The following is a 17,625-nucleotide window of genomic DNA, read 5'->3' on the forward strand; positions in this document are numbered from 1 at the left end:
TTCGCCCCCCGCACGAGGCGAATGAAGGCCCCGCCCTCCGCCCCTCGGCCTCATATACAGCACGCGCCGCCCACGTGACCCACGGGGAGCCGTTAGCGGCTGCCCCAGCGGCCGAGTCCATTCTGATCCTCCCGGCGGGGGGGAGAGGGGCGCGAAGGGAAGGGGGAAAACGAGGGGTAAGCGGGCTGATGCATGGGGCCGCTCCTCCTACGTTAGGACTTGGGCGGAGGCGCCAAGAAGAGGAGGGTTACGGGATTACGGCGGGGGCTCCGCGGGGCTTAGGGCCGAGCCCGGCGGATCTGCCCTCGCCCGCGGTGGAGCTCTCCACGCCGGATGAGCGGCGGCGGGACGGCGGGGGCGGGCTGAGGGGAATGGGCGCCGAGCCCGCTTAGCTCCCATTGGTCAGAGCGGCGCCGGGGGCGGGACAGGCGTGCGGAGCTTGGCGGCTATTGGCCGGCGGCGGTGTGAGGGCGGGGCGCGGCGTGAGGACACTGAGCTCGAACCGGGCACCCGTCAGGAATCGCTGATAATTCACACCCAAAGAGAGAGATTTACTGAGTTAAAGGAGTTTTTCACTACAAGATTTTTACGAGGCTTTTTAAATTTATTTTTATTTTGAGCTGTGCCTCAAGAGTCCGTATTGGGACCAATGTTATTTAGTATCTTCATTAATTGCAATAGGTGAAGGGTTGGAGTGTGCCCTCGGCAAGTTTGCAAGTGACGCCAAGCTGAGGGATGCTGGTGTTACCAAACTCCTCTGCAATCATAGGGATAAATAAGATCCTCTAGACTCTTTTGAGTGTCAGCGAGTCAGGCATTACTTTATTCTTGGCCCAGAGGGGAGTGTGTGGGTGTTTGTGTCTAACAAAATCCTGGCCTCTACACAGATGCAGATACAGAACTTTTGCGTTTATTTATATGTACTTTTAGCAAACAAATTAACATTCACTGGCTCTAGATTACAGAATTCTCTTTCATTAATTAGTGTTCTGTCTTCTGTTGGATATTGATTTCTCACTTCTCATACAAAATTAGTCTGTATTTTCCAGTCCTTTTATTATCTTTTTCCCAGGTAGGGACTTTCCACCATACTGAGTCTTCATTAGTCTCTTTTTTGTCTGCTGTTTTCTGCAAAATGTCCTTGTGGTCCATAAATTCTGCACTTCTTGTATCCAGTTTCACCAACAGACCTCTCTTCTTTCAGGCTTTGTTAATGGAAGCACATCAAGGTTATTCTAACAAAACTTAAAAGAGTTTCAGTGATTTTTCCCAAGCTGTGTGCCTGTAAAAGTAACTTATGGCAGCTTTGATAGATGCACGCTGAAAGTGGTTTTACACACTACTTATAATTAATATAATGGTTACGATGATCAGAGAGGTTGAGCAATTGTCCTTTGTGGAAAGGCGGAGAGAATTGGGATTGTTCGACCTGGAGAAGCTTCAGGGTGACCTGACTGTGCCCTTCCAGTTCCTGAAGAGAGCTGATAAGAAAGATGGAGAGGGACTTTTTACAAGGGCCTGGAGTGACAGGACAAGGGGGAACAGCTTCAAACTGAAAGAGAGCAGGTTTAGATTGGTTATTAGGAAGAAATTCTTTACTGTGAGGGTGGTGAGACACAGGAACAGGTTGCTCAGAGAAGCTGTGGATTCCCAATCCCTGGAAGTGTCCAAGGCCAGGTTGGACAGAGCTTGGAGTAACCTGGTCTAGTGGAACCCCCCATTGCAGGGGATTGGAACTGATCTTTGAGGTCCCTTCCAATCCAAACATTCTATGATTGCATGATAAAAGCACCTGTTCTGTCTCACAAGAGAGGTAAAGCTGTGTGTCCATCACCAGGTTTTCAGGGTAACAGGATGGCAGGTGGGAGTGCTTGTGATGTAACTGGAGCAGAAGCTTTGCTGGTTTGTCATTGCTGGTGCTGGAGTACAGGATGGAAAGAACTTGGATTAGCTTCTCAGGATGACAGCTAGAAAAATACCAGGATTTCTGAACAAAACCTTTGGGCTGATGCATAGGAGACTCTATCTGAATATGAGGAAGAACTTTACTGTGCAGTGACCGAGACCTGGAATGGATTGTCCAGGAGTCTCCCTCACTGGAGATATCCCAGAACTGTCTGGGTGCAATCCTGTGTCCTGTGCTCTGGGTTGACCCTGCTTGAGCAGGGAGGTCAGACCAGAGAAGCCACTGTGGTCCCTTCCAACCTGCCCCATTCTGTGACTCCCTAATAATGGTGAGATGAATGTTTTCCAAGCTGGAAGTGCACCCCCAAATGCACACAGCCACAACTGAACTACCATGCAATCAGAAAGTACAAGTGCAAGCCAAGAAGGCACCCAAACTGTGTTCAATGAGAAGATGGCACACTGGAGACACTGCTTGCAAAGACTAGAAAAAATCCTGGGTATTTATTCAAAGAGCCAAGTTTTCTACATTAATTCAATTATTAGATATTACTAAATCAAAGCCAGCTTTGTTTATCTACCCATGACTGCTTTTAATAATGCATTTTTTACTCTCAGTTGCCAAAGATGAACCTAGTGACAAACAGCACTAGTCTCCTTCATGAAATCTGGAAGGCTTTAGGTTTAAAAATAAATAAATCACTCCTGTTCAAACATTTTGCATTATTGGAGAGAATGTTGTATTTCCATCAAGATTTAAAGTGGGCAGAGTGCACATTTCCATGGAAGATGACCCAGTCTGCCACATCAGCATTGAGACTGTCATGGGACAAGTAGTTCAGCTTGGTCCTATGGAGTATCCTGAGTCCTTGGAGCGCTGCAGAGCAAACTAGGCTTTTGATTTTCTGGGAGCAGGAATGCATTTCAATCACAATCTTACTCAGATGGTTGAGTGGAAAGGTCAGGCAGTCTTTGGGAAGGAAGAGGAACACAAACCCTTCCACTTTTTGTGCAAAGCAGATTTGAAAGCAGGTAAACTGCTTTTATCTTTTTTAATACCTAGCACTACAGGCTTGTTTTGCTGATGCATCAAACTAACGAGAGGTAGTTCTTTATCTGTGTGCAAATGCAATTAACAACAAGGATTCCCAAATAATTTTATAGATGCTTAGCCACAGAACTTGTTCAGTGCATTGATCAACCTGCTCTTGTCTTCAACAATAGAAACATCTCAATTACCAAAGAAACAGACAGTATTATGTTCTATTTGCTTGGTAGAATTTTTTCTATTCCTGTTTGCTGGTTCAGAAAGCTGATGCTGGCTGGTAGCTGGAGTATTATTGTGACAGTTTTATCCTGTGGATTATATAAATCTCATGTACCAGTCTGACAATCAAATAGTATCCTTAAGTCATGACTGCTCCCAACCAGAAAGGACTAGATTTGGAGCAACAAGCTACACGTGTGATCCTACTACCTCGCAGAATGAGAATTCAGCTTTTTGAGTCTTCTCTCTTCTGTGAATACTGAAGGTTTTAAAAAGAAGTAACTCCACACATCCTTCTGATTTGTTCATATGTAAGCCAGAATACCAGTGACCAAGGTGCCTGTAAAAGCAAACACTAAAGTTAGAGGCTTAAAACAAAAGTAACCCAAATAAATAGGCCCATTAGATTAAATTATCTCCTCTTAAAAAATCATATTCTTGAATTCAGTCTGATATTGCTCTGGTTCCCAGAGAGGTTCTCAAGCCTCTGTCTGCTCAGGGAGGCTGTGAACTCTCCATCCCTGGAAGTGCTCAAGGCCAGGTTGGACGGGGCTCTGAGCAAGTGGAAGGTGTCCCTGCCCATGGCAGAGGGTTTGGAATGAGATGGTCTTTAAAGTGTCTTGAACCCAGATTCTACAATTCTATGATTGTGTCTTTCACAGAGAAATTGTAATAATACATAGGGTTAGGGCTACAGCCACACTCCTCACATTTTAATGCTGATTGTTCTTGTAAAGAGAGTTAAAACCACGTACCATTCTCAGCCAGGTTGGTATAAAGCCTTTGTACAGAGACATAAACCCTTCACCTTGGACAGTCTGAATCAAGCAGTTCATGGAAGATTTATAGAGCAGACCTCTAGCAATGTGCAAGGAGAACAAACAGTGTTAGGATTACAAATACACAATTTTAAAAAAGCCCACCCCCCTCAGAAAAATAATTTGTAGCTGATATTTTTCTGTAAGCCAAAGCACTTCTGTAAGCTCCTTGGAGTCTAATCCAGAACTGAAATCCACTGGTTACATTTAGGTGGCCATCACAACACCACCTCTCAGACTAAATCAGTAAGATCAGTTTTACTGATTTACTAAACCAGAAAGATGATGAGCAAAGTATCGACTTAGCACTTCACTCCCAGTGAAATCAGTGAGACCCACGGTTTTAATGTGCTGCTGAAAAGTCAGTCTCTGAAGTGTCCATACCTCCCCTCCTTATCTCTTGGCTGGTTCATTATCCGGGTTTTGACCACGTCAGCAGGAGTTCCCAGAACAGCTGCTACCAGCCCGGAGCAGACACTGCCAACAGAAATAGGTACTTAAGGAAGAAACCAAAATGTATCATAAAAATTTCAGCATCTTGATTCCAGTTCTTGTAATAAAGATATATTAAAACTGTTATCATCAAATCATGAGTAATAACTCATAATATAAACCTGTTTTGGGAGGCTTGCTAGTCCTGCTCTTGCTCACATTGTCCTCTCAGTGCCAGCTGCCCTCACCTCTGTGTGCTGAGTCAGGGATGAAAGATCCACAATAGGCAATTCATAATATTGTTTATATAAAATAGATTTTTTTCATCATTGAAGAGAGTAAAAGATGTTCTGCAGAAGTTGTATCACTGTGCTCCCACAGATTAGAGCAAAGGTGTGTAATGCACCAACAAGGCACTTCTAGTGAGGGCAGTTTTGTAGCAGTGCAGTAGTTTTTGCATCCTTTCTCTTGTGTCTTCTATAAAGTGATGTTCTCTCAGTAAAAAATATGATTCTAAAGTGGCATTTCATCAGCAGTATCAAAATCAAATAATGGGGTCTTCTGCTGGCACAGAGAGACAGGTGAAGACAGCAAGGCTGGGAAATGCTCCACAGTGGAAAAGGGGTAATTGGAGAATACAGCACCTGCTGACACTGTGAGTCACACTGTTGTCCACAAGTGGTGTGTTCAGAAGCAAAAAGTGTTTCACTGAGTCGTAAGTGGTCAGATCTGTAAAGAGGATAATGAGAAAAAGCAGTGTCAGGAGTGAATGGTGTCTGTGCTGTTCACAACACAGGATATTCCATTGCAGCTCCTGCCTTTGGCCCAGATGGCACTCTGCCCCCAGTTTTTAATGAGGGCTGTGGCCTGTCTTTAGACATGTGAGTACATTCTCTTTTCTGCTCCCATCTGCTCTGATTTACCTTACAGATGCTGAGCTCTATCTGGGTGACCCTCACTGGCCCTGTTGCCTGGCTCAGCTTCCTGGCTTGGCCTTAGACCTGCCTCATCACCATGCAGTTCCCTATGGATTTGGATCTTGGGGAAGCCTGGCTGCCTTTGCTGGCTCTGCCCTGCTCACCTCACTTGGGCACTGGGTTGTGGCTGGTAAGGTCCCTGCCTTGCTGGCCAAGGGACTCCTTCAGCTGCTGGCTCACTTTTCCTTAAACTCAGGTAAAAACTGATACTTTAAAGCCATTTGATTTCCACAGGACCAAAACACAGGTGCACAAGGCAGAGACAGTCACCTGCAGGGTGTTCCAAACAGGGCCCCAGTGTATGTAATCATGACACTAAGACAAAGGGAGCAGCTGAACTCCTTTTTCTTAAAGCTTTGGTGGGGCCTTAAGTGCTGCAGGCCAAGTTATTCAATTTACCTCCCATATTCACCAGAGCAGCTCTCTGGACATTTGGTACCCATCCAGCCCAAAGTCCCCTTACTCCTCCTTCAGACAGGATCTTCAGAAATGCATGGTGCACGCCCCGAAACCTGAAATCAAGATGCAACTTGTGGGTGGACAGCCCAGAGAAATCTTTGCATGTTCCAGTACCTTGCTGCACCAGGCCTTCATGTAAGATTAGGGATTTATACCTGCAAGGATCTGGCCCTCCAGATCCATTTTTGGATCTGTCTTTGACTTTCATGCCACAACATTTTACCAGAGATACCGGTAGCCTTGCAAAGCAGTGATCTGGCCCCTAACAGCAGCCAGCCCTTAGATCCCACACTGGGTTACAATACTGAATGTTCATGGCACCAAATGATGGCAGCAGTTTGGGACACAAAGAGCAGCATGTTCTGGTATTTGCAGGAGAGTCCCAATCCCTGCTATGTGCCAGCCTTTCCTGTGCCTGTGCATCCTGCAGAAGCCATTTCCCTCATGCTTTCTTCCACCTTCAGAAACCATCCTTCCCTCCCTGTGGTACAGTGTTGGTGTGGATGTGCTGCAGCATGGAGGATGGGTTTGTGGTCCCTGGGACCAATAAATCAAAATAAAGAAGATGAGTAAAAGTGGAATAAGGAGGAGGTCTTGATTGCCACCCCCCTTCCCCTCCCCGTTTCACTGCCCAGAACCATGGGATGCTCTCCCTGTAAAAGAGCACAGAGCAGCTGAGGAGAAGGGGTGGCAGAAAACACAGAGAACCACACCCTGGGCCAGAGAGTGACCAGTAACGGGGAAAAAACCACCAGCTTTGAGAGGAACCAACCGTAACGGTTTTCCTTCCAACTTCCTTTTTCCCTCCATCTGCATCTGCACCTTCACCAGATCAGTTGGGCTGGCAAAAAACTGTCCGATGGCACCTGCACACATGCCTCCAACCACAGATTTCCTGCCAAATGGAGAAAAATTGTGCTCCAGAATACACTGAAAATCTTCACGAGTCACAGTGCTTGAGGCTGAAGAGTTCAGCAGCACAACTCAGGTGGAACAAGTGTAAATGGTTATTCCATATTTTAACAGCCAAAGTGAAGGTAGTAATTGTGGTGGCTACAGGTTGTTAAAATAGTCAGTAATATTTCTACAGATTTTCAAAAAGGGTTAAAACTTACCTGGGGCGGGAGGACCAAACAAGGTTACATTACGCTCTTTGCTTAAAGTTTAAAGGCAGGTTGGCAAAGTACACAAGTAAAGGATGATGCTCTGTGTATTCCCACCTGAAATTCCAAACTGCTTGCTGATATATAAAACTTTTCTTTCTCTCCTACTGCTACTAGGTGAGTTGTGGTAATTTTATGGGTCTATTTATTTTAGTAAAATCAGAAATTTCAGTATTATCCTGTAGCATTAGGCATGACAAGTATTTTGTAATAGATTTTATCAATCCCATTCTAAAACCAGATACATTTTGGACCTAAGATTTGGCTGTAAGACTCCTACAGTAAAGACAATCCCCAAGCAAGCAATAAATATGCATAAATATGCAACATTACCAGAGAGGAAAGCTTTCATCCTCCACCCTGCCAAGCATGGAGTCACGGAGATGTTCATAAGTGACCATCCGAACACCAGTGTACACTGTGGACAACAAAAGCAGGACACAGTTCTTGGGTCTGCCATTTCTGGAGGTCACAGTGAGAGAGAGAGCAAGACCTTGGTTTATGTCACTCCAGAACTCGCTTGGGTCAGCTGGTCACTGCTCTCATGTTTGTGATCAGAATGAGGAAAACGAGGGGCCTGTCTGGTGTCAGTGGGAGAGCCACGGTGTTTTAGCATCAAAAAATATCTCTGGCTGAGCCAAGGTCTGCCAAGAGGCAGGACAGCTTTGCCTGCACCCTAAGGAGATGGGACTGCATCACTGCCTTCTGGGCTGATACCCAGCACAAAACCTCCACAAGTGCTTTTGAGGTTTGCTGCTGTCACTGTATTTCCAAGTAAAGCACAGAAAGCTGTTATTTGTGGCCAAACCTCTAATGCATTTCTTTTAACCACTTGCATTTTCCCCTTGTGCTTGCAACCTCATCTTTTTTCCAATCTTCTTTCCTAATCTGGCCCCACTTCCCTCACATATGAGACAATAATTGTTCTGAGAACTCTGAGTGTCTGGACTTCCTGAACAAGACCTTCCTGCAAAGATGACAGAGAACTTACATGTTGTTTTCCCAGAAGCTAGAATAAGGCCACGAAGAACTGGGAAAGGGAAGGAAGAGACGCTATTGATCTGGAATCTCATATATTTCAGTGGGATTACAGGCTAGACTGAAAGATCCTCACAGATACATTTAAAATACAAGAAAATATGGCAAGCTCACTTCAAAAGGCTTGGCCACAGAAGGCAGGACCCCATCGTGTCCCACCACGAGCAGATAGTCACCTATGTGGCGGTAGACGGCCGGCGTGGCTCCTTGCCAGAGGTTCCGCACTCCCTCCTCCTGCGCGATCCCGGCCGCCGTGCGCAGCATCCCGCGGTACCGCACCGCCCGCCCGGCGCCTCCATCGCCCCGCACGGCACCTTCACCCTGCACCTGCAGCCGGGTTTTCGTCAGGTCCAGGGGAAATGTCACTGAGGGCAAAAGGGCAGGGAACACACGTGAATACGAGTGAGGTTGAGGGGACATCCCCCGTGCCGGGAACAGCTGCAGCACACCACACACTGGGCAGGCACCGGCAGGGAGCAGGGGCTGTACCCAACAGGGTCCGGGAGATCCCTGGAGAAAAGGAGAATTCGCATCCAGGTCTGTTAAAAATGGCTCTAGGCACTAAATGACATTTCTGTCAAGCACCCAGTCTTTCTCCCATAATTAGTTCTGCAGATTTGTTATGCAATATATGTACCTTCTGAGGGACTGAGAATTAAAAATCCTGTTCCAGTTACTCCCCCTGAATACAGACCATCAGCGACATACTCCCCTGAATACAGACCTGAATACAGTGACATCTCTCAGTCAATTATGTGGCCTCTCCAATTCTGTCCAGCACAGTGGCAGCACATGTTGTGGTCAGGAACAACCCCACAAAGGTCATCATAATGCAGACACACATTCAGGCTCACCTACAAACTTACCTACATATCTGTCCCACAAACCACTCTAAAGCATGCTTGCTTTCCTTATACAGGCACAAAAATCATGTCTAACCTGTTTTTTCTCTCACTGAAATACCTGGTGGCAAGTGAAGGAGATCCAAGTTGATCTCAGCTTCCCAGGGCTGCTCCTGCAATAGTGTGGACACGAATTTGTGCCTCTCATTTCAGTTCCAGGCCAGGAGTGCCTGGCAATGGACTTTCCCAGCCTGGGGCCAGCAGCAGGGCCTGTCTTTGTTTCAATACCTCTGTGACACACCAGGGTCCTTCCCAAGCAGGACTCAAGTGCCAGGGAAAGGCAGTCACTGCTCAAGGCTCCAGTAGGTTTATTTGTGCATTAAATTTGGTATTCATGTTTAAAGACTACAGAAGATTGAGAAGTTACAAATCCTTAGAGCACTGTAACTGACTTGCTTTTAAGAGCCTGTAGAAATTATAAAGAACATGCTGAAAAATATTCAAAATAAGTTACTTGGTCACAAAGTAGTGGTACACAGATGCCAGTGGGCTTCTGTTCCATGTTTTACCATGCAGTTTTCCAATTCCATTTTTATAGGCATCTCCACTGTGACCAGAAACTTAAGAGTCGATTTTTCTTTTATTAACCTTCATTAACTATGAAAAGGAAATTCCTGAAGGAATAAGGCCTTGATAGTAACTTAGGCAACAGATCTCCCTGCCTCTTTACTCTTTTTCTGGAAACCCAGGAAGTGCACAGCTTAAATTAGTCATAACTGCACTGAGTTAATGACTGCAGCCCTTCGGTCTCCGAGGCCAAGATTTCATCCTGAAAAACCCTCCCTCTGGCCACGGTCAGGTGGCAGAAAACACTTCCAAGGCTTAGATTATGAAAGCTACAGCTAGCACAGTGAAATGCAGATTTGCTGGAGCAGAATACTGAGGAATGAGGCATCCGGGGACTGATGTTCCCCCTGCCCCCCGTAAGTCAATCTGACCCCCTTCCCTCTGGGAAAAGCACGGCGAGTTGTACCTAGTTCTGCCACAGCCGCTGCACAGGCTGACAGAGCGAATTTGCTGGCTCGGGGCCATCTCTCTGGAAGAGGTAAGCTCCTCTCTTCTTCTGCAGGTGACATGTAGCATCTCACATGAACCGAGGCTAACCAGCCCCCCTGCCCGCTGTGCCTGCAGCAAGAGCGGGCCCTAGTGCGGGTCAGCTCGGGGTGTTTTAGCAGACGAGCTGCTGAAGGTCATGTTTCTCCAGCGCCAGCGCCGGGAACTGCAGCAGCCCCAGCGGCTCTGCAGAGCTGGAAGGTCCTTCTGCAGTGACACAAGAGACTCCGGCTCAACGGGCTCCTGGGAAATGTAGTTTGTCACCAAGGCTGCTCCGTGCCCGGAAACCGGCACTGCAGGTAGACACAGGCACGCTTTTGTCATTTATCTACATTAAAAAGCGTTGTCATTCATGAGAGTTTAAGATTATACGTGCGGTCTGTTCGCTTTGCGGGTGCTGTCTTCGGCAGCACTGCCTGGGGAGCCCCAAACTCTGTTCCCGTGTCGAGCAGCTGCATCCGGGGGGGATGAATTGATCCAGATCTGGTTTAGTAAGAGCTGCATTAGCAAAGGCTACGTGCCGAGCTGGGGCTGCGGGTTAGGCACGCAGCACTGCAGTTTGAACAAGGATCCCAGCAAGCCTGGGATGGCAGGAATTGATCGCTTCTTACAGTCCTTAAGTGAAAAGTTTAAAGCTTTTCCTCTTTTCCTGGCTGAATGCTGAAGTCCTGTCGTGTGCTGGTCCTAATTTCTCTTAAATTATTCTAGATCTATTAAGATTCTCATTATTAAAAAAAAAAGGGGGGGGCGGGGTTTAAGGTATGTGCTGTTCAAAATAAGCTTTTCATTTATCATTAAGGCTCAGCTGAATCCCTAAGTTAATCATTAGCCATTAGTCAGTAATCCTCATGCTGATTGGAAGATTTTTTTGGTCACAGAAACTTATCCCAGGACACCTCCCCATATCTCTATCTGACTTCCTAAAGCTTTGGTGTGTGGTCCCCTTCAAAATAATTCAGGCAAAATAAGGGAGCACTGCAGGCGAAATGTTCAGTTGAAGTTGGATGAATCTGTCTCATTGGTCACCAATAAATGGTATTAAATTGGATCCTTCTTGGGGTTAAAATTCATTAGAATTCATGCAGGGATAAAACAAACTCTTGACAAAATTAAAATGGTTAAAAATGGGGAGAGGGCATATTGTAATTTAATGCAAATGTCCCTGGCTGTATGGAAGGTATGAGTGGTTCAGAGCCTGTTTCTGGACAGTTCATGAAATCTGCTGTGGCACTTTGAGGGGGCTTGGGTCAGCTTGTGCCACACTATCAGCCTGTGTATCATCAACTCATAAAGTGGGGCAGAGAGGACCTCAAGAGCTCACCTGCAGTCACCCTACAGTCCTCTGTCACAGCAGGGAGAGCTTCAGGGTTACATCAGGTTGCCCAAGGTCTTGCTGGGTCCCCTGAAAACCTCCCAGGATGAGGGTTTCACAATCATCCTTTAGCTGTGCACCTCTGGGTACAGCTCATTCTGTTTTCTTTCTGACCATGCTTTAGGGAGTGGAAAACAACAACTAGATCCCTCCTTAAAGTAAACCTCATAGCATTGCAGCATCCTATGTAAGGAGCAGCTCTCTATGTTCATTTTTAGCCTGAAGAAATAGGTTCTTTTTTAAACCAGATGATTGGGGGATGGCTGTGAAGAGGAATATTCTCCTCCCACAGGACGTTTGAAATGAGCCTGACTAGAGGTGGAGGCTTGCATGGACAGCCCTGGGATGTGTGGAGAAGGGCCAGTACTCATGGAGAGCCATCAAACACCTGGAGTTCCTACATCCCTGAGTCCTGAGCCAGACAGCACCAGCAGAGAGGATCCTTCCTGTTCATTTATTTCAGTTCTCAGTGACGTGGAGTTTTTTGGTTTCTGTCCCAAGTTTGACCAAAAGCTGCATGGAGGGAGGGAGTGTGGACTTCAGATGGGGTGGAAGGAGTGCAGCAGGGTCTGGGACAGCTGTGTGCTGCTGGAGAAAGGCAGCTGGACTGCCCAGTGCCCTCACCTGTGCTTCTGTGTTAGTTCACTTGGAAAAAACACTGAGCATTAACCACTGCCCAGCCTGAGGAAAGCTTGGCAGTGACTGCTGCACCATTGTACTTGTGTCCTCCTCACAGCAGTGCCTTGCCTCTCATGTCCTTCACAAATCATGCCCTAAAGTACAACCTAAACAAACAAACAAAAAAGGCCAAAACAAACACAAAAGCCTTTAATGAATGTCTTCAGAGAGGCTTGAGGACTTGTCTTACCTGTACACATAGATCACTTAAACTCATTACTCAGTTAATGAAAATGTACCATGCATATAATGAAAATATGAATTTTCTCCAATATTACAAGGCCTTTAGCTCTCTTATCACTTTACCCCTTTATAGGAAGAGAAATAATTTAATGGATAAAATAAAACCAGGAAATAAACATATAAAAAGCTGTGATAGCTAAACACAGAAGTGTAGAAATACCACAGTTAACAGTGATTTATCTGTTTGTTCCAGACAGTTTGCAAAATGGAGATCAACACCTTTTTTGTCACAGCTGTCATGTGAGCTTGTTCTTCTGCACCTACAACCAGCATGTAACATCCCAAGGTATTTCAGAATGACTCTTGCATGAAGAGCATACACTTGGTTTTCACAGTTCCTAATCTCCTACTATCAGCTGTATTCCTGCTATGCTGCTTTTACTGTACTGCCTGTCTGCACAGGCACACAGGTTCCTGTTTGTGCACCCATTCCTCTACAGGAAGGGAGTTAAACCATATTTGTATCTGTGTTTGTTTATGCCTACTGCCTCTTGCCCTTTCACTGGGCACCCCCAAAAGAGCCTGGCCCCATCCTCTTCGCGCCCTCCCTTCAGGTGTTCATACACACTGAGAACAACCCCCTGAGCCTTCTCCTCTCCAGACTGAGCTGTGCCAGCTGCCTCAGCCTTTCCTCAAATGACAGATGCTCCAGCCCCTTTTTGGCCCTTCACTCTTGGCAGAGGATTACCTCCCTCAGTCTGCTGGCAGCACTTTCCCTGGTGCAGTCCAGGGTGATCCTGAGTGCAAAGGTCCACCTCATGTTCAACATGGTGTCCACCAGGACCCCAGACCTGCAAAATTCCTGTCCACCCAGGACAGGCGCCCCCTCAGCCTGTACTGGTGTGTGATGTTGTTCCTATTCAGGGGCAGAACTTGGCATTTTGCTAAACTTCATGCAGTCACTTTTTTTTTTCTTTCCCCCAGGAAAAGCTGGACCAGGGGATCCTTGAGGTCCCTTCCAAGCTGTTATTCTCTGATTTTGAGATAAGTCTCTGTCTGCCTGTTTTCCAGCCAGCTGAGGTCCCCCTGAGTGGCAGCATACTCATCTGGTCTGTCAGCCACTCCTCCTGGATTTGTGTTCTCTTCAAACCTGCTGAGGGTGTGCGGGGGTAGATTCTGACAGCACTTCCTGGGGTTTTTTATACCTAATGTATTCTGTAAGTAATTTCGATGTGCCACTTTCACACATGCAAAGAAACTAATCTCACCTCTCTGAAACCTTGTCTTCTGACATGGCACTGATATAATAGAGGTGACCAGCAGGTTTTGAATTGTCAGTTCAACCTCAGAAGCATTTCTCTGCTCCTCAGACACTGGACACACATCTAGCCTTTAATGAGATATCTCAGACAGGTGAGAGATACCTTTCTTAAGGTTTCTGCTTCAGGTGATGCCTGCACAAGTTTCTTGCCATCTGACTTGCTGAAAGCTAAATGTCTGCAAATCACAGGCTCTCTGCTTTGTAATCCCAATACAACAAAAACCACGCATTTTTAAAAAAAATTGAAGAAGGCTCTGCACTGCTTTGTCAGTGTCCCTGGCTGCCCGGGTGGCCTTTCCAACCACTGGTGCAAAGTCCAAGGATTTGCCACAGCAACATCTACGTTTTGCAAGCAGCGGAGTTGGTCCTTATCCCAGAACAGAGCAGAGCTGGCTCTGCCTTTTCCAGGACAAGGGCCGTGCTGCTGTGCTGCTCGGTGACATCCCGTGGCAGCGCTGGCCGGCAGAGGGATCCCTGGCGATGGTCCCGGGCGGGCGGAGCAGCTCCGGGCCCGGGACAGGCGGCGGAGCGAGAAATGGAGCTGGCTCTGCTCTTGGCAGCGCTCCTGGGGCTCCTCATTGTCAAGGCTCTTTTGTTCCAGCCCAGAAACGCCAGCTCCCCTCCTTGCATCAGAGGCTGGATCCCTTGGTTCGGAGCTGCGTTTCAGTTCGGGAAAGCTCCTCTGGAGTTTATAGAGCGAGCCAGAAGGAAGGTAATGCGTGTGCTGCCCTGCCTTCCCTGCTGCTGGGTGCGCGCTCAGGGGGGCTGCCTGCAAGGGGAGAGGCGGCCAAAAAAACTTCTGCCTTGTTCTGCCCTTTCCTGTCACGTTTTATAACGTCAGGAACTTTTAAATGGTGAGGAATCGGCGTAGTACCGTGAGCATTGGTGAGTTTGGATCTGTTCCAGGCACGATCTCTGTGCTGCCATCATCCTCTGCTGGTTTGCTTTTGCAGTCTGGCTGTGTGTTAATCTTGGTTTCAGATTATGTGGAAAGCTCTGTGCCAAAGGCTGGAACCAGGAAACTATTTATTTGCATGCCTAAAGTTAGGTGAGATTTTTAAGCACCAGCTGGTGTCCCTCAACATTTAAACAACGCAGACATGCTTGGCAGACTAAGTTTTCCATCCTAAAAAATCTTAACCAAACATAGGGGTCAGTATTTACCCCCTGGACTTGATTTTTTGTTTCTGTGTCTGTGGGATAGAAAGAGATCAAATTCTTAATTTCTAGATATTTAACTGATATAAACCCCAGTTTCCCCCTTTCATTCAGTGATTATATCTGCTACTACAGTATAGTCAGCCTTGAGTGTTCAATGTTGAAGGATAGCACAGCCCATTACTTGCAAAACTAGCTAAAAATGAAACCACTGTAACATCCTGAATTTCGGAAAACAAAATAAACCCATCATTAAATGCTGGATGTTTAACATCTGCTTTTTAATTTTGAACTACTAGATTTCATACTTGTATTTCTTTTTGAATTGTTATAAAGTCATGGTGTTAAAGCAGAGGATTAAATCTGATCTTTGAGATCAGCAAGAGCTGTCAATCTTGTGTTAAAGCACATTGGGTGCATTGTGGGGTAAGCTCAGAGGTGTGATCTGGAGTTTATTTGCTTATCTGTGCTTGACAGGCCACTTTTGATTTTATATTAATGTGTCTCTCTTGTAGCTTTCATCTGTGCAAATGCACACTCATTGGCTCTGGGTTAATTAATTTTGGTGTTTGTTTGCCGGGAGACCCTCCAGGCTCCAGGTTGATGCTGTGGCAACTGCTGACACACCTGCACACACCAGACACACCTGAAGGGCTTTACAAACCTCTAGTTTTGTTGAGACAGAAACTAGAACAAGAAACGTTTTCACTGGGTGAAAACTCCAAGCAAAGAAGGAAGAGAAGGCTTTCTGACATCTCTCCATTTACTGTGTGTTTGCTGGTAGGACCTTTCCTTTGACTTTTAGTCCAGCAGTTCCTTGTGACCTCTCCCTGTGGTCGCCCTGGGCCAAGGGGGGGATGTCTCCATCCATCCATCCATCCATCCATCCATCCATCCATCCATCCATCCATCCATCCATCCATCCCATCCATCCATCCAACCATCCATCCATCCATCCATCCATCCATCCATCCATCCATCCATCCATCCATCCATCCATCCATTCCAGGCTGGCCACCTGCCTGTGGCACCATCACCTGACAGTCTCCCCTCTCTGAGGAAGGCCACTTGTTTGTTGTCCCCTTCCTCTCTTTAAACACTCCTCAGGCACTGAAAGTCTCCCTCCCTTCCCACCTCCCACACTGGCACACTGAGCTGAGGCCAGGAAAAATAAGTTTTCCTGCCTGCTCCCTTTTAAAAGAGTAGGCACCGTTGCAGAGTGCAGCCAAATAAAACACATGCTACTGCCAGAGGGGTCATTAACAGGCACTACAGGCCTTGCAAAATACATCTGCAATAATTCCAGGGTCCTGGATACTGCCAGAGCAGGGTTAAGTGTCCTTAGTATGAGCAAGCTGCCCTCATAAAAGGTGTTGCAGAAACAGGCTTCAGGCAATGTGAAACCTCTTCATCTCTGCAAGGTCATGATCTTCAGGGGAGACTCTTGCAAGGAGAAAACTCCTCCCCTGGATTAATCCTTCAGACTGTCAAAGTGACACTCATCTCTTTCTTAATTCCGTTCTTTTTTTCTTAGTTCCTTCCTTCCTTAATACCTTATATGTCTGTCCTTCACTGTTTTTTCTCTGAAGCCCTGGGTAACACAGTAAAGTTCGACTGCTTCCCATCTGCCCTTTGCTTGGAGTTTGCTGCTTCTATTTTCCTCCCACGGAAGAACACGTGGGCTGGAAGAATTGTCTCCTTTTCCCCTTGTGTCATCACTGAGACTAAGAAAAGAAAGTTCTCCTGCCCTAATAAAATATTTAATCTCTCATCTAATAAAAGATACCACCTCTTCCTCCTAAAGCTGCCTGGTGGAAAAGTTTTGCAGCAGTCTAGAATGGGCAGGGGGAATAACCAGAACCACCATGCAAAATAAAATACAGGGTGAGCTGCTTAATGAGGGGTTCAAAGGATGTGGCTCCACACTTTGCCTGGCAAACATGGTAAGAGTTAATAAGGAATTTCAAATTCTTCTGATTAGTTTGCTAATTAAGCAAACAGGAGTTCAGTTAAACCCAGGAGATTGTTCTGCACTGTTGTAGGGACCTGTGGGATCCATACATCCCTCTCAGAGAGAGTGTTGATTTGGGACCAGGTGCTGTGTCCCAGGACTCTCAGCTTTCTGTGTGTGGCTGGGTGAGGGTTACACTGCAATGGACATGTGGAGGGGAGCAGGCTGGAGAAGGCTTCTGGGGGAGCATTTCCATGGCCAGTGTCCACAGCTGAGTCACTGAAGATCTGGGACTGGTCCCAGGTGTGGAAGACCAAAATGCTGCAGTCCCTGAGCTAGAGAGGGGACATGGCATTGACACTGTGAGTTTGTGCACCCAAGGGAGAGTTAACCCACCCAGGGCTCCCGGCTCCCAGCAGGGCTCTTGGTGCAATACAGCTGTCTCAGCTGAGAGTGGTGGCTCCCTGTCAGTGCCCCTGGAGAATATGACTATTTCCCTAATTTCCTTTGGGATTTTGGAGAACATCCTTCTGAAGTTTTGATTTCTCTGGAGTCTTACTTTTCTTAGGCTTGAATCTGCTTCTCACTGTGGCACTGAAGTGTTTCCCATTCTTTGGAAAAAAATAGCTTTCATGAGTGAAAGTGAAATCCTAAGAGGATTTTTATTTTGCTTTCTCTATCTCTCTATGTTATGAGGTGTCCTTAAAAGCTGTTTCAGAGCAGTAACCTGGTGTAGTGCTGGCAGCAGAGCCTGCACTCTGTTGGTACCTTCCCATAAGACAAGTGCAGAACTGCCCCACAGCTCGTTCCAGGACCTGCTTTTATTGCAGTGTAACATCAATGTAATTACATATTTTGACAGATGAACAGTCTGGTTATTCAGTTGTCTGTCTGGGACAGCCGCCATGAGTAGATGCTCAGTAACAGGGTGTAAGGGGCACACCCAGG

The 17,625-nt window shown here is 46.6% G+C and overlaps 2 protein-coding genes across 7 annotated transcripts in view; one reads left to right on the plus strand and one right to left on the minus strand.

Moving 5' to 3' along the window:
- Positions 1-898: 898 nt before the first annotated feature.
- On the minus strand, positions 899-10,042 carry SLC25A27 (solute carrier family 25 member 27). 3 transcript variants are annotated; one of them, XR_014589513.1, is made up of 11 exons: positions 9,935-10,042; positions 8,236-8,424; positions 7,355-7,439; positions 6,631-6,753; positions 5,799-5,911; positions 5,067-5,151; positions 4,375-4,467; positions 3,928-4,030; positions 3,383-3,512; positions 1,793-1,919; positions 899-1,481 (listed from the first exon to the last, which is right to left on the minus strand). XR_014589513.1 is itself a non-coding variant. In XM_083856823.1 (9 exons), exons 1-9 carry the CDS (start codon positions 10,035-10,037, stop codon positions 3,441-3,443), a joined length of 966 nt encoding a protein of 321 aa, XP_083712949.1. In that variant the 5' UTR covers positions 10,038-10,042; the 3' UTR covers positions 1,926-3,440. The 3 variants fall into 3 exon arrangements, 1 of the variants encoding a protein (XP_083712949.1); XR_014589514.1 differs by having other exon boundaries at positions 899-1,919; XM_083856823.1 differs by lacking the exons at positions 899-1,481; positions 1,793-1,919 and having other exon boundaries at positions 1,926-3,512.
- Positions 9,755-17,625, plus strand: part of CYP39A1 (cytochrome P450 family 39 subfamily A member 1) — a 28,793-nt gene continuing 20,922 nt past the window's right edge. Inside the window, exons 1-2 of one of the 4 annotated variants that reach the window (XM_083856822.1) lie at positions 9,755-10,006; positions 12,501-12,593. Coding sequence is in view for 1 of the 4 variants with exons in the window: in XM_083856819.1 (XP_083712945.1) it covers positions 14,104-14,280 (177 nt within the window). In the remaining 3 variants the exon portion in view is untranslated. Of the gene's footprint in view, positions 10,007-10,206; positions 10,314-11,678; positions 12,594-14,049; positions 14,281-17,625 lie in introns of those variants that run through there. The other 3 variants (XM_083856821.1, XM_083856820.1, XM_083856819.1) reach the window with 3 other exon arrangements.

Source organism: Zosterops lateralis (genome assembly GCF_965231275.1).
Source record: "Zosterops lateralis genome assembly, chromosome: 3".
NCBI classification, from domain to species: Eukaryota; Metazoa; Chordata; class Aves; order Passeriformes; family Zosteropidae; genus Zosterops; species Zosterops lateralis.